This window comes from Chiloscyllium punctatum, chromosome 10 (assembly GCF_047496795.1).
Source record: "Chiloscyllium punctatum isolate Juve2018m chromosome 10, sChiPun1.3, whole genome shotgun sequence".
Classification (NCBI taxonomy): Eukaryota; Metazoa; Chordata; class Chondrichthyes; order Orectolobiformes; family Hemiscylliidae; genus Chiloscyllium; species Chiloscyllium punctatum.
The window spans coordinates 8600766-8626759 of NC_092748.1; the positions used below are offsets into that span (position 1 = coordinate 8600766).

Consider the following 25994-nt stretch of genomic DNA (forward strand, 5'->3'; position numbering starts at 1 on the left):
GGGTTGATTCCAGACTCAGGCGACTGTATGTATGGAGTTTGCACATTCTCCCCACGTCTGTGTGGATTTCCTCCTGGTGCTCCAGTTTCCTCCCACAATCCAAAAATGTGCAGGTTAGGTGAACTCGCCATGTTAAATTGCCCATAGTGTTCAAGGATGTGTTGGTTAGGTGCATTAGTTAATGGCAAAATAAAGAGTAGGGGAATGGGACTGGGTGGGTTACTCTTCAGAGGGTCAATCTGGACTTGTTGGGCTGAAGGGACTGTAGGGATTCAATGTAGAAGTTTTGTTTTGCAAATGCTTGCAGATATTCATTTCAGTATAGAAGGAGCAGTCTGGCCTATCGACTCCCAAAGACACAAAGAAAAGAATTAAGAATAGGACATGCAGAAAAACTAGTTTAAGCCTGCAAAAATTAATCTCAAGAGTTTTCTTGCTGATAAATTACACACTTTTGTCTCAACAAATAAACAACTGCATTGTCGTAGAGTAATGGAACAACATACAGCTAAGAATTATTGTTAAAAGGTAAGTTTTGTTTTTAATCATCACTTACCTGCTGAATGTAGACTGTAGCCATAGTAATAACATGATTAATATAGGAGCAAGTGCCGATCTCCTCAACATTAGCCAGGTTCCTTAGAAACAAATGGAATGATCCAAATTATAATTTACACTGTTTTAAGAAAACTCAAACAAAACAGAAATAATGAAAGATCATCCATAAATAATAGGAACTAACCCGAGAGACTAAAATATTGGGTTATCAAATGGATAAATCAGTTTACATGGGACAAAACCAAAGCCTTGCAATTAGAAAATGCCCAGCCCAGCTTCAAACTTAACATTCTGATCACCCTCCGGTCTTGCACCTTCAAATCATTGTTAACTTCTTCCAGTCCTAAAAACCCTGGAACCTCAGCACTCCTTCAACTCTTACCTCCATTAGTGTCCTGTTCCTTAGTCTTGTAACTAAAGGCAATGCTTTCAGCAGCTTGGGCCTTAAGGTATGAATTCCCTCCCCAAATTCTCGCTACATCCAATCTCTCCTTCCTCTTTATGAGGATCTTTAAAGCCTACGTGCCATCAACCTGACCGAATAACTCTTTATTGGGATCAGTGTCAAATATTGTCTGATACTGCTCCCATAAAACATGTTCAGGCAGTTTATCATGCTAACAGTGCTATACAAATTCAAGTTGATGGGAAATTTCTTGATTTGTTGCACATTAAGTTAGTTAAGTCAGCCAGAGCAGTGATAGATGCTTACTATTGGCCAGCTACAAGATTGGGATGGAGAGGACTAAAGATAAATTAAAATGCCCAGGTTCCTGTTTGCTAGGCAGTTAGCCTTTCACCTTCATGTATAGGCATTAGTTGAGGACAGAATGCGCTCAGCTGTTGTATCTTCTTTTTCTCTCTCTTGTTATCCCATCAAACAAACTTAGACCAAACAGACCAAGACTCTGTGAAAGTTCTCTCTGAGATTATATACCAATGCACCAATATATCTGTCACTGACAACTATGTAACTACAAGGGAGGAGAGAGAGAGAAAAACTTCTTCATCATCAGTGATACCTATAATCGAGTGAAACAGGGATTTCATTGTCCTTTGGGATATTGTCTCTTTAAGGGCATACTACTGTTCAATAGGCATATGGTAAAAAGATTAATGCAGCAGTTGAAAATCTTAGAGGGTGGCACGGTGGTTCAGTGGTTAGCACTGCTGCCTCTCAGCGCCAGGGACTCTGGTTCGATTCCCACCTTGCGTGACTATCTGTGTGGAGTTTGCACATTCTCCACGTGTCTGCATGGGTTTCATCCCAAAATCCAAAGATGTGCAGGTCTGGTGAACTGGCCATGTTAAATTGCCCATAGTATTAGGTGCATTAGTCAGAACGAAATGGGTCTGGGTGGGTTACTCTTCGGAGGGTCTGTGTGGACTTGTCAGGTCGAATGGCCTATTTCCACACTGTAGGGAAGCTAATCTAATCTTAAATAAAAACAGAAAATGCTGGAAACACTCAGCGGATCTGGCTGCATCTATGCAGAAACAGAATTAACAATTCAGATTTGTTATCTTATATCAGAACACTCGCATTCTTAGCTTTCTGTAGCCCCCTTCTAGTCTATATGCTATCAATCACATATAATTATAATAGCAACTATACCTGCAGATGATAATGAGGAATTTGACCAGAGTGAGCGCCAGTGCTTGCTGTTCATCTTCTAGCCCGTCTGACAGTTTTTGCATGCATTGCAACTGTTGTTGCCTGAGAACCTGCAGGATGTTATCAGGCAACAAAGATAACCCTGGTGGAATGTCATCCAGTCTAAGGGAACAGAAATAAACATGATCAATGTTGAGATTATATACTTGTGCACACATTTCAGCTACTATGGAGGTCAAGCCAAGGTTTTGAACTAAATGTTTAAATTCAGCTGCAAGCAACTGGAACAGTTAATTAATGAGCTAAAACTGCCACGTGGTTTGAGATTACCAACTCATTAAATGGTGGTTCCAGGGGCTCAGGTGAAACCACTGGTTTAATGTCACAATACTGCCAGGGAGGGTGCAAAAATTGAGGGAGTAAGACATTTTAGACATGATACCTGAACTTCAGGGGTTTATGTCTGAGGAGAGATTATACAAATTAATCCTGTTTTCTCTACAATTTAGAACATTATGCAATGATATGATTGAAATCTTAAGATATTAATAGGAAAAGACAGGGTAGATCAAGATAAACTACTTCAACCGATTGGAGATTTTAGAACTGGGAGCATAGTCTCAGACTTAGGTCCAGACTGTTTAGGAGAGATGTTAAGAAGCACTTTTACACACAAAGGATGGCAGATATTTGTAACTCTCTTCCACAAATGACAGTAGATACTTGATCAGTTGTTAATTTTAAATCAGAGATAAATAAATTTTTGTTAACCAAAATATTAAGGGATATGGGCTAAAAGCAGGGATATAGGGTTAGAACACATGATCTCACTGAATGGCAGAACAGGCTTGAGGAGCTGAAAAGCCTATTTCTGTTCCTATTTTGCCAGTGGGACAGGACAGGGATCAGAAAAATCAGGGATCTAAGCTTAATGTCACATCGGAGTGCTATCAAGAACCAAGCTCTTGCTGTGGGTCTGGAGTCACATGTAGGCAAGATCAGGTAATCTGACAGATTTCCTTTCAGAAAGGACATCACTGAACCAGATGGGCTTTTATGTCAATCCTGTAATTTCACAGTTAGTTTTACTCAGACCACCTTTCTAATTTATATTTTAAATTAATTGAAACTAATGCCTCCAGGCCATTAGCCTGGCCTCTGAATTACTAGTCCCATGACAAAGGGAAGACCATACCACAGGTGGTGAATTCAATTAACAGCTCTGAACTATAAAGTTAATCTCAAGGGACTCTGGTAATGCAGTGGTAGTGTTCCTGTCTCAGATCCAGAAGGCTTGGGTTCAAGTCTCACCTGCTCTAGATGCATGTAATAACATCCCTCAACAGATTGATTAAAAATACCTCTGTTATAGTCAAACAGGTTTATTTGGAAGCACTAGCTTTCAGAGCGCTGCTCCTTCAACAGGTGGTTGTGTGATTTTTAACTTTGTACACCCAAGTCCAACACTGGCATCTCCAAATCTGTAAAGCTAGTCTCAGGAATGGAGGCCATGAAAGTAAAAACCCACCTAGTTCCCTCATGTTGTTTAGTAAAGGAAATTTTGCTGTTTTACATATCACTCCAGATGCACAGTGGTATGGTTGGTTCTTGACTATCCTCTGAAATGGTTAAAAAAACCTCAGCATTCAAGAGCATTTGGGGATGAGCAACAAATGACAGCTGTGCCAGCAATGCCCACAAGGAAAAAAAGTCAAATAATTAAGATTGTGGTAGCATCTCAACTGACAATATGAAACAGATATTCTCACAGATAATGCTTTCATTGATTTCAACTAACATGGAGGTGACAGAAGAAATCTGCTACTGCAACCAAGCTCCAGTGATTTTTTTTTAACAAGATAAATTTAACTTTATTCTGATCACAGGTTTGCTCGACTGCCAAGGAAAAATCACACACTGTTTCACAGTGGTGCAGTGCAGTTTGAGATCATCACACTGATACCAGCCAAAACACACAGCAACTGCTTCGCCGTCCTGCAAAATTAGCTGACTATGAATAGGTCAACGCTACTAACAATCATTTTAAAACTAGGAGGGGTCTTGATAGCATATGTAGCAAGAAGCCATTTCTAAAAGCAGGAGAACTAGTCCTACAATATACACATTTAAGGTAATGGGAAAAAGAACTAGAAGAGAGTTAGGGGAATTTTTGTTTAATCTAGTTTTTCTAGTTATGCTGATCTGGAACTTATTAACTAAAATGGGTGGTGGAAAACTAGTCGCTAGTAACTGTCAAGAGTTTTGAGTAAATATTTTAAGAGGGAAAACTTTGCAAGAATCTGGGGAGAAGACAGGAGAATAGGACTAATAATGCAATGTTTTTATTTAAGCGCTAGTTTAGGTACGATAGGACAAACTTCCTCCTCCTGTGCTGTAGGATTCTATTGTAAAGCACAGTATTTCTTGAGAAACTGAGTTTGTTTAAATTTTCTTTCCAATGATGTTTTTTTCCCCCAATTATTCAGTATTTTTCAGTCAGTTTCCAAATAACAAGAACCAGATGGAAAAAAAAAACTTTCTTTTAGCAAATCCAAGGGAATAGGTTTTGATTTGTTATTGTGAAAAATACTGTTTTGCATGCAATCTAGACAAATCATACCTTACATAAGTACAACAGGATAATATAACAAATGCAGAATATAGTGTTACAGCTACAGAGGAGGTGCAGAGAAAGATCAACACTAATATATGAGAGGTCCACTCATAAGTCTGATAACAGTGGGAAAGATGGCTTCATTACAAAGATATGATGGGTGTTTTGGTACAGCACCACACCTGCAGAATAGCCCGATTTAAATAGGGGATGGAATTCAATTCCAATGCCAGGAAACCAGCAATAAAACTCCAGGCTTCACAGTGCAGTCCTTAAACATCAGGTTCCAAATAAAAGGCTTGCAGGCCTAATGTCAAAAGTCTGCTCCTTGTTATGTTCTCATCTAGATGAGGATTCAAGCCTTGCATTTGTAATGAGAAGGTGCCATTTAATCAATCCATCTACATATAAGAACTGTTAATAGCTTTATTTCCCACTTTTATAAGCCCATGACTCCTCCATCCAGTCAGACAGAAATATTTTTTTCCCAGAAACATCTGCTTATATTGCACATTATTCACTTGTTATCTCCGAGTTGGAGTACGCATCCAATTCTGGCCATCTGATTTCAGAAAAAAATGTCATGTTCTTGAAGACGATAATCAAGGAAGAGGGATTTAATTTGTTAGCAGAGATTGGAGAAGCTGGGTTTGTTCAGCTGCAAGCAGTAAGTTAAGGGGAGACTGAAATGAGGTATTTAAAGTAATGGGCAGTTTTGATCAGTAAGGAGGGGGAAACCATTGCTTATGGTAGGTGGGTTGGAAGTCAGAGGTGACAGATTTAAAATAATTGGCAAAATTTGGAGCAATATTTATCAGACAGTGTGTTAGTGTTTCCTGGTGGTACACTATATAAAGTTACTTCAATCACACCTAGGTTAAAATTTCAAAACATGTTAATTTGCCTGAAAATCATCTCAAGAAACCTCCCTAAGCATTGATTTTACAAACCTTAATGGTGACAAAGATTGTCTTATTGCCCCAAGAACTTAAAAGGTTGGCAATCAATTAATTCCCAAAATGAGAAGACATGCAGTGCTCCACTTGTAGGAAGCAGAGTTGGGGTAGGTTCATCCAGACAACTGCACATCAATACAAAACAGAAAATAGATTTGCATCATTGAAATGATAAGCGCTGGCAGCTTTGAGATTTTGGATAAGAACTGCTTTATTTAGATTACTCCACCATCTTTATGGTGGCAGCAAAAGTACATTGCATGTGTAGTTCCTCAACGATAACAAATGAGAAATAATTGACAATGCTAAAAATTGGGCAAAACTCAATTTTACTTGACAGCATTCATTTAAACAAAAAGGTTTTAAATCAGATTTCTTATCTGGGCCTACACTGGCATTCATAAGAGCACTGTAGTTCAAAATGGGGCAAAATCACGTAAAGAGAACTAGACAATCTATTTCATCTGTCAGGTTGATGCTGGAGCTTACGTTCCAACCACTTTCATCCAACCTTATTAACATGACTGCTTTCTCGTAAACATATGTATGCCATTCATCTTAACTACGCCTTGTGGTAGCAAGTTTCACATTCTCCCCACTCTTCTGGATATCAACATTTCTTTCAAATTTCCAGTGGATTTATTGGTGGCTTTCTTATACAGTCATAGAGATGTACAGCACGGAAACAGACCCTTCGCTCCAACTTGTCCATGCCAACCAGACATCCCAACCCAACCTAGTCCCACCTGCCAGCAGCCGGACCATATTCCCTTCCTATTCATATACCCACCCAGATGCCTTTTAAATGTTACAATTGTACCAGCCTCCACCACATCCTCTGGCAGCTCATTCCACACATGCACCAACCTCTGCGTGAAAAAGTTGTCCCTTAGGTCTCTTTCACAGGCCCCTCTCACCCTAAACCTATGCCCTCTAGTTCTGGATTCCCCCACCCCAGGAAAAAGACCTTGTCTATTTACCCTATCCATGCCCCTCATGATTTTGTAAACCTCTATAAGGTCACCCCTCAGCCTCTGCAGGGAAAATAGCCCCAGCCTGTTCAGCTTCTCCCTATAGCTCAAATCTTCCAACTCTGGCAACATCCTTGTAAATCTTTTCCGAACCCTTTCAAGTTTCACAACATCTTTCCAATAGGAAGGAGACCAGAATTGCAAGCGATATTCCAACAGTGGCCTAATCAATGTCCTGTACAACCACACAATGACCTCCCAACTCCTGTACTCAATACTCTGACCAATAAAGGAAAGCTTACCAAATGCCATCTTCACTATCCTATCTACCTGCGATTCTACTTTCAAGGAGCTATGAACCTGCACTCAAAGGTCTCTTTGTTCAGCAACACTCCCGAGGGCCTTACCATTAAGTGTATAAGTCCTGCTAAGGTTTGCTTTCCCAAAATGCAGCACCTCGACTTTATCTAAATTAAACTCAATCTGCCAGCAACTTATACTTATGAACGTTTTCACAATTTTCCAACTCCAAGTTGTTTATAAATATTGCCAACAGCTAACCTTTCAAGGAATTATGTGGAACTCCAATGCAAAACTTAGATTATTTAGAAGCTTTGGACAGTTATGATGCAATGTAGTTTACTGTTAGTCAAGTCCATCACTTGGTTTAACACAGCACAAATGGAGACACGACATTAAAGGTTGCCTTAAAACAAATACTGTGTACTGTAAAGTTTGTACATTTTTTGAAAGAAAGGCAGGATGGATCAGTGTTGCCTGAAGAATTAATTCATGCAGTGTTCATAGTGGCTAAATAAAGGACAGAAATTACATGCATGCAAATTAAGTAACAAATTTGATCCTCATAATTCTAAAACAAAGAAGGCTGCTGTTTCGACTGTTTAAAACAGCCAACACATGCATAGTATTTGGATTTTCCAGTGGAAAGAGCTTAAGCTTTGCTCTTTCAGTCAGTTGCATCATCTGAACTATTCAAGCACATTCAAGCCCTAAAACAGGCCTCAAGCCAGCTGCTTCGACAACAAGCCTGAATCTGGCAGAAAGACAGAAAATATCCCAAATTCTTCAAAATTACCACTGCAGACTATGTAATCCTATAAATAGTACGCAGTTTCACTGGTAACTAAGACTAAAACTGGTGTTCTTGCTCAGTCATAATAAGAGTATAAAATAATTTAGAATGCAATTCTTTTTCTGAAATACAATGCCTTCCCTCAGTGGTTTTATTAATTACAGACAATACATTTTATCTGTCCTCTTACTGCCTTGAAGCATTTGGCATCTTGCATGAATATGCTTCCATAGTATCCTCTTTCATCTTAATCTTGACAATGAGTGCCAACAAGACTTTCGATTATAAGGTCACCACAACTGAATCTGATCCTGCTCTCAACTAATTTCCACACAATGCAAACAAGCAGTAGATTCCCTGAAGTAGGAACCAGGTTATAGGTTTCCCTTTCTAATTCAGTCAGTGGCTCATTTCAGTTCTGGTCTTTACATCATCAAAAAAGGGTATAGTGAGACTGGAGAAAGTGCAAAACGATATTCAAGGAGAATGAAAATTTACAATCATTAGGAAAGACTGAACAGGTTGAAGCTCTCTTTTTCTAGAAATGTAGAGCATGAGGGATTCCCCATAATAGAAGTGGATTTATACACTTAATGGTAAGGTCCTAGGGAGTGTTGCTGAACAAAGAGACCTTGGAGTGCAGGTTCATAGCTCCTTGAAAGTGGAGTCACAGGTAGATAGGATAGTGAAGAAGGTGTTTGGTATGCTTTCCTTTATTGGTCAGAGTATTGAGTACAGGAGTTGGGAGGTCATGTTGCAGCTGTACAGGACATTGGTTCAGCCACTGTTGGAATATTGTGTGCAATTCTGGTCTCCTTCCTATTGGAAAGATGTTGTGAAACTTGAAAGGGTTCAGAAAAGATTTACAAGGATGTTGCCAGGGTTGGAGGATTTGAGCTACAGGGGGAGGCTGAACAGGCTGGAGCTGTTTTCCCTGCAGCGTCGGAGGTTGAGGGGCGACCTTATAGAGGTTTACAAAATTATGAGGGGCATGGATAGGATAAATAGACAAGTCTTCTCCCTGGGGTTGGGGAGTCCAGAACTAGAGGGCATAGGTTTAGGGTGAGAGGGGAAAGATATAAAAGACACCTAAGGGGCAACTTTTTCATGCAGAGGGTGGTACGTGTATGGAATGAGCTGCCAGAGGATGTGGTGGAGGCTGGTACAATTGCAACATTTAAGAGGCATTTGGATGGGTATATGAATAGGAAGGGTTTGGAGGGATATGGGCCGGGTGTTGGCAGGTGGGACTAGATTGGATTGGGATATCTGGTCGGCATGGACGGGTTGGACCGAAGGATCTGTTTCCATGCTGTACATCTCTATGACTATGACTAAGTGTTTCGAGTTGGGAAAAAAAACACTGAAATGGTCATTGAGATGATGATGCCATTTGTGAGAGAATATCAAAACTTGGGATTAAGACCAGTTGGGTTGAATGGTCTGTGCCTAGTCTATAAATTTGATACATTGCCTTTGCTCCCCATCACCCCACCAATAATTTAAAGAAATTGCTAATGTGAGGAACATATTTACCATAATGTTCCTCCTTACATATCAAACCGATGTTACTTAAGACTTTTTTTTGCCATTTGGCAATCCCACAGAAACAAAGAATTTTGTTTTTAAACACTGGCAGTGAAGTTCATACAGATTCTGTCAACAAGTGTGGTGGAGTTGGCCTGATTCTTATTTATAAAGATCTATTCAAATCTTTTTGTCAAAAATTCAGTACCAAGTGGTTATGCTGAATTCAAACATAAGGCAGGGATTGGGGTATTTTTGTAGTTGAGTAACTTTGTCAGTCAGATAGAAAAATAGCAGCTGTCTTTGAACCTGTAAGAACAGACTGCATTTTTCTGCTTCTGGCTGGGACAGCTTTGCAGTTGACATTACAGAACGACTGACAAAGTATGTGAGCAAAATTAATATTTACAACAATGCTTGAAACTATATTATTAAACAATATCCTAAAAATACCTTCTGTATAAGCTATCCCAAATAGGTCACCTGATCACACCCTAGTCTTCATATACTTTTTTCACAAACTGAGTTTATTCTGGAATTTCTCAGTCATACTGACAGTGCTTAATAGCACTGAACTCATCATCCCTCTATCAGTAGGGAAGCAAAACTATTTCTCATAAGCATCCATCCAAGACTTTGTCAAACACCTGCCAAGACTTCTCTGAAGAACCATATTACAAATAACTCAAGAGCAGACGTTTCAAGAACAATCCATGGCAATAAATGTTGAGGGACAGCAAAAATAGAGAAGAAATCAATCACAGATGACCAAAAGGACTGGGGTATGAATTAGATTTATTAAATGTAAAGAGTTGCTGGGATCAGAAATACACTACTTTGATTCAGCAGCAACATTCAAAACAGATTTAGATGTATATGTAGGGGTCTGGAGAAAGGCACTAAATGATAGTTCCTTCAAAGATGTACAATGAGGTAATTGGTCTTTTACTGGGAACATTTAATGAAGAAATATTTGATGAATTACTACTGACACCAGTGGGGTAATAGATCATGACTCAACAACTACATACCAGCAGTGATTATGTATAAGAACCATACTCAAAATATGATAGGTCACTCCCTCCTTCAAACAACTGGTCACTGTGCTCTACTCTGTCACATTTCTACACAATGATTTAAGAGTTTTCCCAATCAAGCCAGAGTGCTAAAATGACTATCGCTATTGTTGTCAAACTATTACCAACTGAGATTGGGGTGACGACAGTCAAATGAAGAACTCATTTCACAAAACAGAAATGATCTTTCCTCTTGCAAGAAATGAGTTCATGATCCCTCATGTTGAAATGAATTGGCAGATTAAACATTCGCCTGTTCGGACACAAGGGTCAAAAGATTAAACATAATATCATAATATCTGTATACACTAATAAGGATATTTTTAAATGTTGGATTTCAGTGCTTAAACATCACTGTTGTTTAGTTTTTGAAGTTCTCCATACAGGTTTTACAACAATCCAGACTGGTTTAGAATATGAAAGATAGCATTATTGGTTATCTATTAAATTCCACGGTCTGCTGTGGTTATCCCTTCAATTAAGCAGACAATTACAAGTCAATTAATTGGGCAAAATTAAGATAATTCATTTTACACAATGCACTGCTAGCTGATGCTATGGATATTAACCTGTAACCACCAAGAGGGTGAAGGAATCCATCATACAAATAGATGGTGTGCTTTCACAGACAACACCAAGTATACTGGTCTCGTAGACCAATCCAAGGGTGGGCTGCGAGTCAAGATACATACGAGTCTTCCAGAACAGTTGTCCCTTAAAGGCCTGGTTACCTTTCTCTTTCTCATGACATTATCAAGCTGCTGGGGTAAGGAGGAAATGCTTAACCAATATGTTCTAGTCATCATAGGCAAGCAGGAAGGGTCAATAGAGCTTAATGATCTTAATCTGCCCATTAATTAATCGTGATAAAATATTAGCTACCCCTGAATATTAGAAAGCTTTAATGGAATTTTCCCAAGCAAGTGTAAAGCTAGCCCTAGCCAGATCAAACTGTAGTGTCCAACAATTTTCACTGATCAGTACCTCATGCTACAGAATTTATGATTGACACCTGATACTCCACTTAATGCTATCCTGTTTCTGTAATCATTTAACTTACCCCTATTTAAGCTCAAAAGACAACAAAGGAAAATAATCAGAATAAGGACCTACAGTTTGACAACATGGCCTGCATATTTTTGTACATCTCAATGTGCCTGGATGCTTTAGTTGCTGTAAGGTTAAAGGAAGACCTTAGTTATCTAACTGCGAAGAAGCTGCCTTAAATTCTCACCTGTGAACAAATGCCTGGGCAGCTGTGGTGACAGTGATAGACTGCAGGCCTCCAAGTCTCAGATTTTAGACCAGTCACATAAATGCTATGGCTAGTCAAAGGGGCTAGTCAAAGGTTGGTAAACTGGAACGCATATCTCACCTTCTAAAGCCACCTACAAGGCACAAGTCAGGAGTGGGATGGAATACTCTCCAAGTGCCTGGGTGAGTACAGCTCCAGTAACACTTGAGGAGATCAACATCATCAAGAACAAAGCAAAGCACTTTACTGGCACACCATCCAGCAACTTTAAAATTCACTCTTCTGCTTCTTCACCATCTCCAAATTTCACTGAAGTAACCCACCAATGTTTCATTTACTATATCTTTGAAATCAGAAACCTCTATCACACAGAAGTCAAAAGCAGATGGATAGAAATACAATCATATGCAAATACCACTCTAAGTCATGTACCATACTGACTTATCTATCACATACATGTGTTCCTTCATTGCCATAGGATAAAATGTCGAGAACTACTCCCGCCCACTAATCACCACACACGTATAGCACAAGACTGCACCTTACTATTCCCCTCTCTAGGGCAATTATGGATGGGCAATAAATGATGTCTTGGTAACTCCCCATCCCATGAATGAACAGAACAAAACTTCAACAGTTTTGAGGCATAACATACCTTGTGGGAGGTTTTTCAAAATCAACATCAAGAAACTTCTCATATGTTGCAACAAAATTTTCTAGCCACAGCTTAAGGTAGTCTGGGTCCTTCTGTAAACAGAAAATATATACAAGCAAAGCATGAGTTAAATTTTATTTTTGTTCAAACAAATACAGCATAATTAAAATTCACAAATTAATAAAGTGCCTCAAATGTCAGATCTGGACCCAGAGATACACTTCCAAAGTTTTGTTTTCCTGCAAAGCCACTTGAGCCCATTGCAGAATTGACACGTACAATTTCTTTGCATTATTTTAGCCTCTCTATTCACTGAGGATCTGCTCACACAAATTCAAGCTCTAGAAAATGTTATGAGGTGCTTGGAGTCCAGCTTTAGACTGATGACCACACTCATCTGTGTTATGGTGCTACTCAGCAAGTAATAACTGCACATCTCTGTTAAAAGTGGGAAGAATGGGAATGCACCCAGACTCTTGCTGCACTTGTCGCATTAAAGGAACAAAACTGACAAGACTCTTATTGTTTATTACAATATAATTATAATACTATTAATAATATTAATTAACAATTAATTATATAACAATAATAAAACTATTATAAAAAGACAGATAGCTGTTGCGTAATTTTCCTTTTTTCAAAGAACTCCGAAGTCAGGTGCCCAAAAACATTTAGCTTCATTTTGATTTCCATCCTTTTTCACCTACTGCCCCAAATCAGAAATGCTGACTGTCAAAGAGAACAAATCTAGAATGGAGAGGAAATTGCAAACTGTAATTCAATCTTAATAAACTGAACAAACAAAAATTCAACAAAATAATCATTTCATACTGAACCACCTCATTGTGTCATGATTTATTTCATATCCTATAAGACCATTAGACCATAGGACATAGAAGCAGAAGTAAGGCCATTCGGCCCATCGAGTCCACTCTGCCAGTGAATCATGGCTGATGGGCATTTCAACTCCACTTATCCGCATTCTCCCCGTAGCCCTTAATGCCTTGTGACATCAAGAATTTATCACTTTCTGCCTTGAAGACATTTAGCGTCCCAGCCTCCACTGCACCCCGTGGCAATGAATTCCACAGGCCCACCACTCTCTGGCTGAAGAAATGTCTCTGCATTTCTGTTCTGAATTTACCCCCTCTAATTCTAACGCTGTGTCCACGGGTCCGAGTCTCCTCGCCTAACGGAAACAATTTCCTAGCGTCCACCCTTTCCAAGCCATGTATTATCTTGTAAGTTTATATTAGATCTCCCCTTAATCTCCTAAACTCCAATGAATACAATCCCAGGATCCTCAGCCGTTCCTCATATGTTAGACCTACCATTCCAGGGATCATCCGTGTGAATCTCCGCTGGACACGTTCCAGTGCCAGTATGTCCTTCCTGAGGTGTGGGGACCAAAACTGGACACAGTACTCCAAATGGGGCCTAACTAGAGCTTTATAAAGTTTCAGTAGCACAACGGTGCTTTTATATTCCAACCCTCTTGAGATAATTGACAATATTGCATTCGCTTTCTTAATCACGGACTCAATCTGCATGTTTACCCTTAGACAATCCTCAACTAGCACTCCCAGATCCCTCTATACTTTGGCTTTACTAATTTTCTCACCGTTTAGAAAGTAGTCCATGCTTGTATTCATTTTTCCAAAGTACAAGACCTCGCATTTGCTCACATTGAATTCCATCAGCCATTTCCTGGACCACTCTTCCAAACTGTCTAGATCCTTCTGCAGCCTCCCCACTTCCTCAGTACTACATGTCTGTCCACCTAACTTTGTATCATCGGCAAACTTCACTAGAATGCCCCCAGTCCCTTCATCCAGATCATTAATATATAATGTGAACAGCTGCGGCCCCAACACTGAACACCGGGATAACGCTTGTCACCGGCTGCCATTCCGAAAAAGAACCTTTTATCCCAACTCTCTGCCTTCTGTCAGACAGCCAATCCTCAATCCATACCAGTAGCTCACCTCGAACACCATGGGCCCTCACCTTGCTCAGCAGCCTCCCGTGTGGCATCTTATCAAAGGCCTTTTAGAAGTCTAGGTAGACCACATCCACTGGGTTTCCCCGGTCTAACCTACTTGTCACCTCTTCAAAGAACTCCAACAGATTTGTCAGGCACGACCTCCCCTTACTAAATCCATGTTGACTTGTTCTAATCCGACCCTGCTCTTCCAAGAATTTAGAAACCTCATCCTTAATGATGGATTCGAGAATTTTACCAACAACCGAGGTTAGGCTAATTGGCCTATAATTTTCCATCTTTTGTCTTGATCCTTTCTTGAACAAGGGGGTTACAACAGCAATCTTCCAATCATCCGGGACTTTCCCTGACTCCAGTGACTTTTGAAAGATCTTAACCAACACCTCCGCTATTTCCTCAGCCACCTCCCTCAGAACTCTAGGATGTAAAAACAATAACTGCAGATGCTGGAAAGCAAATACTGGATTAGTGATGCTGGAAGAGCACAGCAGTTCAGGCAGCATCCAACGAGCAGCGAAATCGATGTTTCGGGCAAAAGCCCTTCATCAGGAATAAAGGCAGTGACCCTGAAGAGTGGAGAGATAAGCTAGAGGAGGGTGGGGGTGGGGAGAAAGTAGCATAGAGTACAATGGGTGAGTGGGGGAGGAGCTGAAGGTGATAGGTCAAGGTGGAGAGGGTGGAGTGGATAGGTGGAAAAGGAGATAGGCAGGTAGGACAAGTCCGGACAAGTCAAGGAGACAGTGCTGAGCTGGAAGTTTGAAACTAGGATGAGGTGGGGGAAGGGGAAAATGAGGAAGCTGTTGAAGTCCACACTGATGCCCTGGGGTTGAAGTGTTCCGAGGCGGAAGATGAGGCGTTCTTCCTCCAGGCGTCTAGTGGTGAGGGAGCGGCGGTGAAGGAGGCCCAGGACCTCCATGTCCTCGGCAGAGTCAGAGGGGGAGTTGAAATGTTGGGCCACGGAGTGGTTTGGTTGATTGGTGCGGGTGTCTCTGAGATGTTCCCTAAATCGCTCTGCTAGGAGGCGCCCAGTCTCCCCAATGTAGAGGAGACCACATCGGGAGCAACGGATACAATAAATGATATTAGTGGATGTGCAGGTAAAACTTTGATGGATGTGGAAGGCTCCTTTAAGGCTTTGGATAGAGGTGAGGGAGGAGGTGTGGGCACAGGTTTCACAGTTCCTGCGGTGGCAGGGGAAAGTGCCAGAATGGGAGGTGGGTCGTAGGGGGGTGTGGACCTGACCAGGTAGTCACGGAGGGAACAGTCTTTGCGGAAGGCGGAAAGGGGTGGGGAGGGAAATATATTCCTGGTGGTGGGGTCTTTTTGGAGGTGGCGGAAATGTCAGCAGATGATTTGGTTTATGCGAAGGTTTGTAGGGTGGAAGGTGAGCATCAGGGGCATTCTGTCCTTGTTACGGTTGGAGGGGTGGGGTCTGAGGGCGGAGGTGCGGGATGTGGACGAGATGCGTTGGAGGGCATCTTTAACCATGTGGGAAGGGAAATTGCGGTCTCTAAAGAAGGAGGCCATCTGGTGTGTTCTATAGTGCAACTGGTCCTCCTGGGAGCAGATACGGCGGAGGCGGAGAAATTGGGAATACGGGATGGCATTTTTGCAAGCGATAGGGTGGGAAGAGGTGTAATCCAGGTAGCTGTGGGAGTCGGTGGGTTTGTAAAAAATGTCAGTGTCAAGTCGGTTGTCATTAATGGAGATGGAGAGGTCCAGGAAGGGGAGCGAGGTGTCAGAGATGGTCCAGGTAAATTTAAGGTCAGGGTGGAATGTGTTGGTGAAGTTGATGAATTGCTCAACCTCCTCGCGGGAGCATGAGGTGGTGCCAATGCAGTCATCAATGTAACGGAGGAAGAGGTGGGGAGTGGTGCCGGTGTAATTACGGAAGATCAACTGTTCCGGGGCCAGGACATTTATCAATTTTAAGACCTTTTAGCTTTTCTAGCACTTTCTCTTTTGTAATGGCAACCATACTGAACTCAGCCCCCGACTCCCTTTAATTGTTATGATCACGTTATGCAAAACGTTATCTGGCAGGAACTTAAATGTTGCTCGTTAAACTCTCTCACACAAACTATCATTCCATCTATGCAGAATCCTAGAGAACAGAAAGAGACTATGCAATCCATTGTGCATGTGAAAGCCCTTGAAAGAGCTTTCCAATTAGTCCCACTCCCTTGCGCTTTCCCCACAAATCTGTAAATGTTTTCTTCTCAAGCTGAGGTTACCATGAAGAATTCTCCTTCACAACCTCTCCCCGCACCTGAGGCATGGTAACTCTCAGGTTAAACCACCACGGCACGGTGGCACAGTGGTTAGCACTGCTGCCTCACAGCGCCAGAGACCTGGGTTCAATTCCCGACTGACTGTGTGGAGTTTGCACATTCTCCCCGTGTCTGCGTGGGTTTCCTCTGGGTGCTCCGGTTTCCTCCCACAGTCCAAAGATGTGCACATCAGGTGAATTGGCCATACTAAATTGCCTGTAGTGTTAGGTAAAGGGGTAAATGTACAGGAATGGGTGGGTTACGCTTCGGCGGGTCGGTGTGGACTTGTTGGGCCGAAGGGCCTGTTTCCACACTGTAAGTAATCTAATCTAAGTAATCTAATCTAATTAGTTGTCTCTCTTTACTTAGAGAGCAGCTACATGGTCTGGTAAGACTGTGGCAACTTTTCTTTTACCTAGTTGATAACATTCTCACCTCTGAATCACAAGGTTTTAGATACCAGCCCCACTCCAGGGATTGAGTGCAAAAATCAAAGCTGACATTCCAGTACAGGGTTGAGGGAATGCAGCAAGAACAAAGGTGCAATCTTTCGGATAAGTTGTTGAACCAAGCTTTATTTTTGGATGTGTATAAAATATTCTAAGGCACTACTTTGAGGTAGTGCAAGGGACTTATCCCTGGTGTCCTAACCAATGTTTGGCCTTCAATCAAAGTCAAGTAAAACAGAATGTCCGGTCACCATCACAAACATACAAACAAGGAACAAGGTAGGCCACTTGGCTCGTTGAGTCTGCTCTGCCATTCAATTGGATCACAGCTGATTTGATTTTAACCTCAACTCGACATTCCTGTATGCCATAATAACCTTGCATCACCTTGGTCATCAGGATCTATTTAACTCAGCCTTAAAAATATTTAATGATCCTGCATCAACTGACTTTTGAGGAAGGGGTTTCCAAAGGCTCTCAACCCTCAGAGAAAAAAAGTCTTTCCTCATCTTGTTTTTAAATGGGAACTCCTTCATTTTTAAATTATGACTTCTAGTTCTAGAATCTCCCACAAGAGGAAATGTGCTTTCCAACACCCACCCTGTCAAGTTCCCTCAGGATCTGAGATGGTGTTTTTGGGAGCTTGCAGTGCACAAATTGTCTGCTGCACTTCCTACAAAAGTAACTATACTTTAAACAGTACATAATCGCATGTAAAGTGCACGTATATTGCATACTATGGTGTAATACAAATCCCATGGAGGAGATATAAACCAAGATAACCAAGTTTACTGAATAACCTCCAAATAAAGTAACTTCCCAAAGATTCTGTTCAAGTTTTGTTTCTCTCTCCCCAGATGCTGCAAAAATGCAGAGTTTCTCTAGAGTTGTATTTGTTTCAGTTTCCACTTTTTATTGCTGTTCCTTTCACAAAAATTGGAAAACACAAATAAAACTCTGACTTAATAGCCAAATGATACTTCAAGTAAAACGGTAAATAGCTGATAGACCAAAGATATATTTTAAGCAACCATAAACACCAACCATTCACTCCCTATGCAAATAGGACACTAGTTAGCTTCAGAATCCCACAATACGCCGTTCTTTATTCATGCAGGTAGGTCAGAGGTTCTACCTGACAAGAGCTATCAGTATAAGCTTCATGTGTACAAATGTCATCAGTAAAGTTCAAGTACACTTCTATAAATCCTCTATCGCTCAATTCACGACAGTTCTGATACCAGCAATTCTTTGATCCTTTTCAGCTCAACTAACCAATAACATTCCTGTTTATGATTTGGGTCTTCTGTGAAAACACCCAGCAGCATCTCCTTTTCTACCAAACAGGAAACTTTATGATGTCCTGAAAGTGAGATTTGCTTCTTCACCTCACAAGAATTCTCTGGCTCCTTTTTCTGTCTTGGTTTGCTTTCCTTATGTATCTGTATCTACATGTTTAACTCCCTTACCCTGTGGATCCTCTGCAAATAGCTCTTTGTGTTGTCAGCAAAAAGGCTTCTTTCTTAACTTCCTTCTGGGTCAAGAGTTGCTAGATTCAGTATTTTTTACTATCCAAGAAAATACCAATTGATTCTTTGTAATTACACACATTGTCTTTTATCTTTACAAAATACTTGACATACATTGTCAAAACTAATTACACAGATTCCACATATCATTTAAATAAATTGCAGTTTCCTTACTTATTGCTTCTAGGCCAAATGTCATTATGGTAATGGCAATAAAAAGTGTTGTATAAATGCGAGTATTTCTTTCAGTTTGCCCACTGGAACCACGTATTAGATAAACATAGAAAGTCAGCAATGTTGATGTTTCTGATACTTCAGGAACTCAAAACTCTTAATGAATACCTTTAATGATACATTATGAACCAACCTGGAAAGCAATGAATATAGATTATCCTCAAGTAAGTTCCAATACAAAGCAACCAGGGAATGTCAAACATATTGTTCAATTGATAAACAAGTGAAGTAGGCATTTGGCAGAGCACATAGATCTACTACACCTATTAACTAATGTTTAGCTACCTTTTGAAAAATTTCAGGATCTAGATCACTGCCAAAAAATAATCAGCTTTTCTTTGGGCTAAACCTTGTGCATCGGATTTTACTGAAATCCATTCATTAGTTTTTATTTTTTTTAAACAGAGACATGAAAACATTATCTTTGCTATAAGTATTGCCTCCACTCATTTTCATTGGCAGAGTAATAAAGCTATGTGCAAAACTCCAACTTTTTAAAAGTGAAATAGATCACTTGCAAAACTAAGTAGTGAGTATGAGGAGACTTGAACTTTCACAGCAAAGGAGATTAAGTAAAAACACAGATAAATTTGCATTGTCATGCCATTCATAACCTTAGGACATTCTAACATAGTTAACAAGTAGTACACTTTATAGTAACTATAGTAATGCAAGAAAAACAAAAGCCAAATCTGCACACAGCAAGCTTACACAAACCGCAATTTAATAATGTCCAGATATATTCTGATATTGCTGGAATAATAAATCCTGGCTAAGGCACTGGAGAGAACTTGCAAATGGAATCTTGGCATTTATTGCAAGAGGACTGGATTATAAAACTGAAGAAATGTCAGAACTACATAAGGTGCTGATGAGATCACACCTGGAGCGTTGTGCCTAGATTTGGTCTCCTTACTTGAGCTACAAATGTGGTGGCACTGGGGGCAGTTTATAGGAGGGTCACCAGATTGATTTCAGGAATGAAAGGGCTGTCGTACGAGGAACAGTTGAATAGCTTGGGTTTAGACTTGGTGGAGTTCAGAAGAATAAATGGGGGATCAGTGAAGTATTTAAAATGCTAAAGGGGATCGATAAGGTGGACATTGAACAGATTTCCCCTTGTGGAACAGTCTTGAACAAGAGGTCGTAGACATATAGTGAGAGGAGGTAGATTCAAATCTGAGATGAAGAGAAACTACTTCTCTTAGAGGGTTGTGAACCTGTGAAGCTCACTGTCCAAGAGGAGGCATAAGAAAAAATAGATATGATTTTGATTAAGGGCTATGGGGGTCAGGCAAGAAAACGGAGTTGAGACCAGGATAAGATCAGTCATGATCATGTTAAATGACAGATTGGGCTCAAAGGGCTGAATTGCCTACTCCCGCTTCTAATTCCTATGTTCCTATGGGACTCTCCTGCTCTACAAGTAGTACCACAGGATCTTCTGTACCTGTCAAAGAAGCTGTTGGGGTCTCTGTTTAATCTCACATTCATTTTACTTTGGAACAAAGCACAGGGACATCAGTCCCTGGATAAAACTTACAATATTTCAATCAACAAATAACTATCAATGCAACTAACTGAAAGCTGTAACAAAACTTTTCAATAAGCCATCAAAAGCACTAACCATACTGGTGAAAAAATGAAGACTTGATCTATTTATTATCTATATCTAAACTATAAATCCAAAGGTCAAAAGCACAATACCATTTTACAATGTTTGCTCTTAGACATACAATTTGATTTGGAACATGAAGTTTACTTGAATTTGCTTTCAGATCAATGTACAATCATTTCACTAGCTTTTACTGTTGACAAATGTGCTAATAAAATCAATGTTACATTAATTACTCGTGACATTTATGTACCTTTGGGTCCAGTGCACAGCTTCCAACAGATGGGCTCTAACCACATTAGCCTGTAATTGGTAGACAAGTGGTCGAAGCAAAAATAGAACTAAATCACTTATTTGTTGCTCCATCAGGAATCTAGTTAACCGCTGCATAACCCCTTGCAATCATACCACAAACCACTAAAAAATCTAATGATGGGAAACAGGTCAATTTAGGTGTCAATTTAAATCTAAGCAATACCATTAGCTCTACCCTTTTATTTGACATCGGTCAACCAAACTATAATTGTTTTTAATCATTCACGGGACCTGGACATTACGGGCTGGTCATCATTTATTGTCCATCCCCAGTTGCCCTTGAGAAGCAATGGTGAGCTGTCTTCTCGAACTACTACAGTCCATGTGCTCCAAGTAGACCCACAATGCCTTTAGAGAATTTCGACCCAGTGACACTGAAGGAATGCTGATATATTTCAGAGTCAAGATGGTGACTGGCTTGGAGGGGAATGAGCAGGTGTTCCCATCTATCTGTTGCCCTTTTTCTTCTAGATGGAAGTGGTCATGGGTTTGGAAGTTTCTGCCTAAGGATCTTTGGTGATTTTCTCAGCGCATCTTGTAGATAGCAATACTGCTGGTACTGACTGCCTGTGGAGGGGGGAGTGGATGTTTGTGGATATGGTACCAATCAAACATACAGCTTTGTCCTGAATGGTGTCAAGCTTCCAGTGTTGTTGTAGCTGCACTCATCCATGCAAATGGGGAGTATTTCATCACATTCCTGACTTATGCCTTGCAGATGGTGAAAATGGGGAGTCAGGAGGTGAGTTACTCACTGTAGTTTTCCTAGCTTCTGACCTGCTCTTTTAGCTACCTGTTTATGTAACAAGTCAGCTGAGTTTCCGGTCAATGGTAACTCCCAGAATGTTAATACTGGGGATTCAGTGATAGTACCTCCATTGAATGTCAAGGGACAGTGGCTAGATTGTCTCTTATTAGAGATGGTTATTGCCTGGCATTTGAGAGAGACTATTGATGCAGCTTTGAAGTTCCATCTAGTTATGGACCCAGAGAGGTCACCATTAATAACATTAGAGTAATTCTGGTTTTTTCTTACTTTTCAATATACAGTAATATCGGTGGTGCTAAATAGTACATGTTTTCTGAATGTAGGTAAGGTTATATTTATTTACATATTCCTGCGTGGTCATAGTGGACCTCCTCCTTGAATCATTGTAGTCCAGTTGATAATAATGCTTTCACAATAGTATTTGGTATGTAATTCTACTGTTGTGTGTAAACTACACAGGTTATCATATTTCAGCTATTTATTTAAAAATCACACAGAGAAGCAAATATTGAAATATTTAACTTTATTGCATGGTAGACTGAAGTCAGTAAATAAGGCCTCACAACTCAAGGTAGCTATTAGGAGAAAGTGCGAACTGCAAATGCTGGAGCTCAGAGTCGAAAAGTGTGGCACTGGAAAAGCACAGTGGGTCAGGCATCATCTGAGGAGGAGAGTCAACGTTCCGGGCATAAGCCCTTCGACAGGAATTCCTGATGCTGCCTAACCTGCTGTGCTTTTCCAGTGCCATACTTTTCGACTCAACTTAGCTATTACTCAATTAATGGTGGAATTTCGTTCCAATTCTCACCAACAGGTCTGTCTCTGGATGTCCAGGCTTTCATCCTTGTGCTGTTTTGTTCTCCAGAGTTCTGCTACTGAAGAATCTTGAAGTTGATATCATAGGAGTTTCTCAAGGTAAAAACAATGACTGCAGATGCTGGAAACCAGATTCTGGATTAGTGGTGCTGGAAGAGCACAGCAGTTCAGGCAGCATCCAAGTAGCTTCGAAATCGACGTTTCAGGCAAAAGCCCTTCATTATTCCTGATGAAGGGTTTTTGCCCGAAACGTCGATTTCGAAGCTACTTGGATGCTGCCTGAACTGCTGTGCTCTTCCAGCCCCACTAATCCAGAATCATAGGAGTTTCTGTCTTGTACAGTTTCTGATGTGACATCACTGATGATCCTTCAAATCAGTTCACCCAAATACTGAGTATGGTTCTGGGGTCATCAAATATGTTGCTTGCCTTTTTATCCTGTTCCTTATTACATTCCTTGATAACTATATATTTGAAACACTACTTTACCACAATTATGCCCTTTAGCTCAGGACATTCCTCTGCCCATTGGTCACAAGGCAGCAGGCTGCCAAGCAGTTGTTACCTTCTCCCTCCAAGGAAACAACTTGTTTATATTGTTTTGACTCCTCCTTCCAGGGATATTTAATTGGCATGTTGCTTTTAATTCCTTTATACCAGTTTTTCCTTTGCCCTTTCATCTCAGGAAACAGTTTATTCCAGAAAGTGTTATAGCTGATTCTTTCGATCCCTGAACAGTTATTAAAGTTTGAAGTTTACAGTATCACAATAGTAACTCAGCAACATTGATGAATCAACAATGTGAGACAAAACCAAGATGATAATTCCCGAAGAAGGGCTTACGCCCAAAATTTCAATTCTTCTGCTCCTCGGATGCTGCCTGACCTGCTGTGCTTTTTCCAGCACCACACACTCAATTCTGATCTCCAGCACCTGCAGTCCTCACTTTCTCCAAAGCCAAGATGGTGTAAGATTTGGAGATGAAGATATCCACATGTCAATGCTCTTGCTCCATTGGCAGTAGGAGTTACATGAAGGGGGAGGTGATGTCAAAATAATTTTGAATGAATCATTGCGGTGTTTTCTGTGGATAGCATCTGGTATAGTCAAGTGTAGGACAGAGTGGATACTGACTCCATTGGCACGAATATCAAACAAGAAACATTCTCCATTCATCATCTACTAAGTGCTCACCACTTCCATCACACATCTATGTGGTCGGTGTGGCTGCACTTTGAAGAATCAGAATGTGTGCTTTTTGTCTGAAGATAACTAGCAGCTGGCCACAGCACTAAATGCAGCATGTCTAGTTTATTCTGCTTAAAGATGAGCATTGTGATAACAGAGAACAATTAATGCTGTTACCTTTGAACAAGGGAGATGCTTGGGTTTTCTCTTGTTCATTACAGTTGTGTTGTCTATCAGTCTGTATCTGGGTAATTTCCAAAGCCATTTGTAGGCCAGCATGAGCATCTTCCTTAAGAAAAGGGTCTGAATCGAGTCAAACATGCTGAAATCATCAGTGAACAGATCCTCCCTGACTTTATAATAGGGGGTAGGCCATGGTCAAAGAGTATTTGCCCACCATCCTCTTGCAGCTATGCCTCTTTTAAACAGTTACATAGTTATGCAAATTGTAACTCAATATCGAACAATAATTTTCATCTATCTACAAAGTTGAGGAACCATGGTTGGAATCTCTGCTATTGTCTTCCTTCACAAGTCTAGGACGTATGCCATTAGATTCAAAGGGAACTAGTTTGAAACTGGTACCTGCTCAATGTAGTTTGAATTGACAGCACTAAATACTTGCTTTAGCTATTAATATGGGCAAAGGGATGGAATAGGCTTTCGCTCTTGTGACACAATGCTAGTTTCCCTCTGAGCCAGGAAGCCCAGTTTCAAGAAATGCTCCAGAAGTGTGTAATTACATCTCCAAACATGTGGATTTGCACTTTTTTAACTTGCAGAGATTTACCAACAAGTGTGAACCATACCTTAAATGAGTATTTTACTTTGAAATTTTAAAACTATTCATTGATTTAGTTAGTGCGAAAGCAATTTTACTAATTCACTGACTGATTGGCCCTTTGTGCTTCTTCTGAATTCATTTTATTTTCACCATAACTTATGTTAATTCTCATGTATATCCTGAGCAGCCATTGTACATTTAACACTCACAGGAGGGTCCTTGATCTGACTGGACTTATGATGGGAAAAATAAAAATTTAAGAGTTAAAATAATTTGCTTGCCCCAAGGAGAGAGAGATGGGAAATTGTGTACATTGATTTGAAGTTACTGTCACCAACTCCTTCGGTGTTAGTCTAATTGTTTCCACTGGCAGAATTGCTTGACTGTTTAAAGAAGCCAATCAGGTAGGAAGCCAATCAAGTCTGTGCTGGATCTTTAAGCATTTCAACTTAATGCCAATCTCCTGCCTTCTCCCTATAATCCTTGACACTAATTATTAAAATAAAAATAATGCTCTTTTGAATACCTCAATTGAACCTGCTCCCAACCACAATTCCAGGCAGTATACCCCATTTCCTAACTAGGTAAAGGTAAATTTGCCAGAGTCCCAGCGGATACAGGACTATTGAGAGAGATGACTGGTAGTGAATTTAACCACACGTTAGGTGAGGGATAAGGTTCTGAAGGTGGACCTCCATGGTGGCATCAGCCAATGTGAGAATTGAGTTCATGCTGCTGGGCTCATGCTGCATCAAAATCAAGGCACACAGCTAACTCCAGTAGCCAACCCTCTCCCATATCCTTACTACTCTGTGTGAAAAAGATTTCTCTCACTTCACACTGGCTTTTTTCACAAACACTTTAAAAAGATGCCCTCTGATCCTCCTTATCTGTCCTTTCCAAACACCTCATGATTTTGAAAATTTCTATCAAATATTCTTTTAGTCTTCTCTCCAAAGAAAACAATGTACAGTTCTCCAATCTTCCTTTATAACCAGAGTGTTTCAGCCCTGGAAGCATTCTCTCCAATGTATTCACATTTATCCTATAGTGCATTACCCAGAACTTTACGTAATACTTTGGCTAATATCTAAACAGAGTCTCAGAAAAGTTCATCACAACTTCCCTGCTCTTGTATTCTTATTACTGAAGCTGAATTTTTTTTAAAAGAACTCTGTCTACCTATCTTGCCACATTTTGTGACTTACCCACATATATATTCAGATTTCTCTGCTCCTGCACACCCTTTAGAATGGTACCCTTTGTTATATTTTTAGTCTTTTACCAGTTGTGGGAAGGATAGCATTCTGAAAGCCAGTTTCTGAATGCATAGCCTGCCTGTGTAATTGAAACAGCGTGGGACATTACAGGAATGGAACGTAGGAATTGGACACCATTCCAGGAACTCCAAGCTCCCAGAGGAAAGCATTCCAAAAATAAACAGTACCTTCTTGTCCTGTCAAACTAGAATCACTAAACCATTTGCAAGTTTAGCTTTAAATTATCCCAGTTGATCTTGGCAGAGGCAGCAATCAAGGCAGAGGGTTTATTGAGAGCAAAATCTCATTAAATGTAATTTCACTGCAGGGGTTGTAAAAACCTCAGCACCATGTCCTATTCACCTTCAGTTATGCAAGCCTGTATGCTGTGAGTGAAGGGAATTCAAGATGAAATAAGCCAGTTTATCCAAAACAAAAATGGAC

General features: G+C 40.4%; 1 protein-coding gene across 7 annotated transcripts in view; it reads right to left on the reverse strand.

Moving 5' to 3' along the window:
• The window catches only part of nbeal1 (neurobeachin-like 1), a 239843-nt gene that overhangs the window by 144565 nt on the left and 69284 nt on the right, over positions 1-25994 (reverse strand). For 4 of the 7 annotated variants that reach the window (XM_072578459.1, XM_072578455.1, XM_072578454.1 and 1 more), the window contains exons 1-4: positions 23685-23738; positions 12321-12412; positions 2174-2335; positions 557-638 (exon numbers count right to left, since the gene is read on the reverse strand). In XM_072578459.1, coding sequence (XP_072434560.1) covers positions 557-638; positions 2174-2335; positions 12321-12412; positions 23685-23723 — 375 coding nt within the window. In that variant the 5' untranslated portion in view covers positions 23724-23738. Of the gene's footprint in view, positions 1-556; positions 639-2173; positions 2336-12320; positions 12413-13651; positions 13721-23684; positions 23739-25994 lie in introns of those variants that run through there. The other 3 variants (XM_072578456.1, XM_072578458.1, XM_072578457.1) reach the window with 2 other exon arrangements.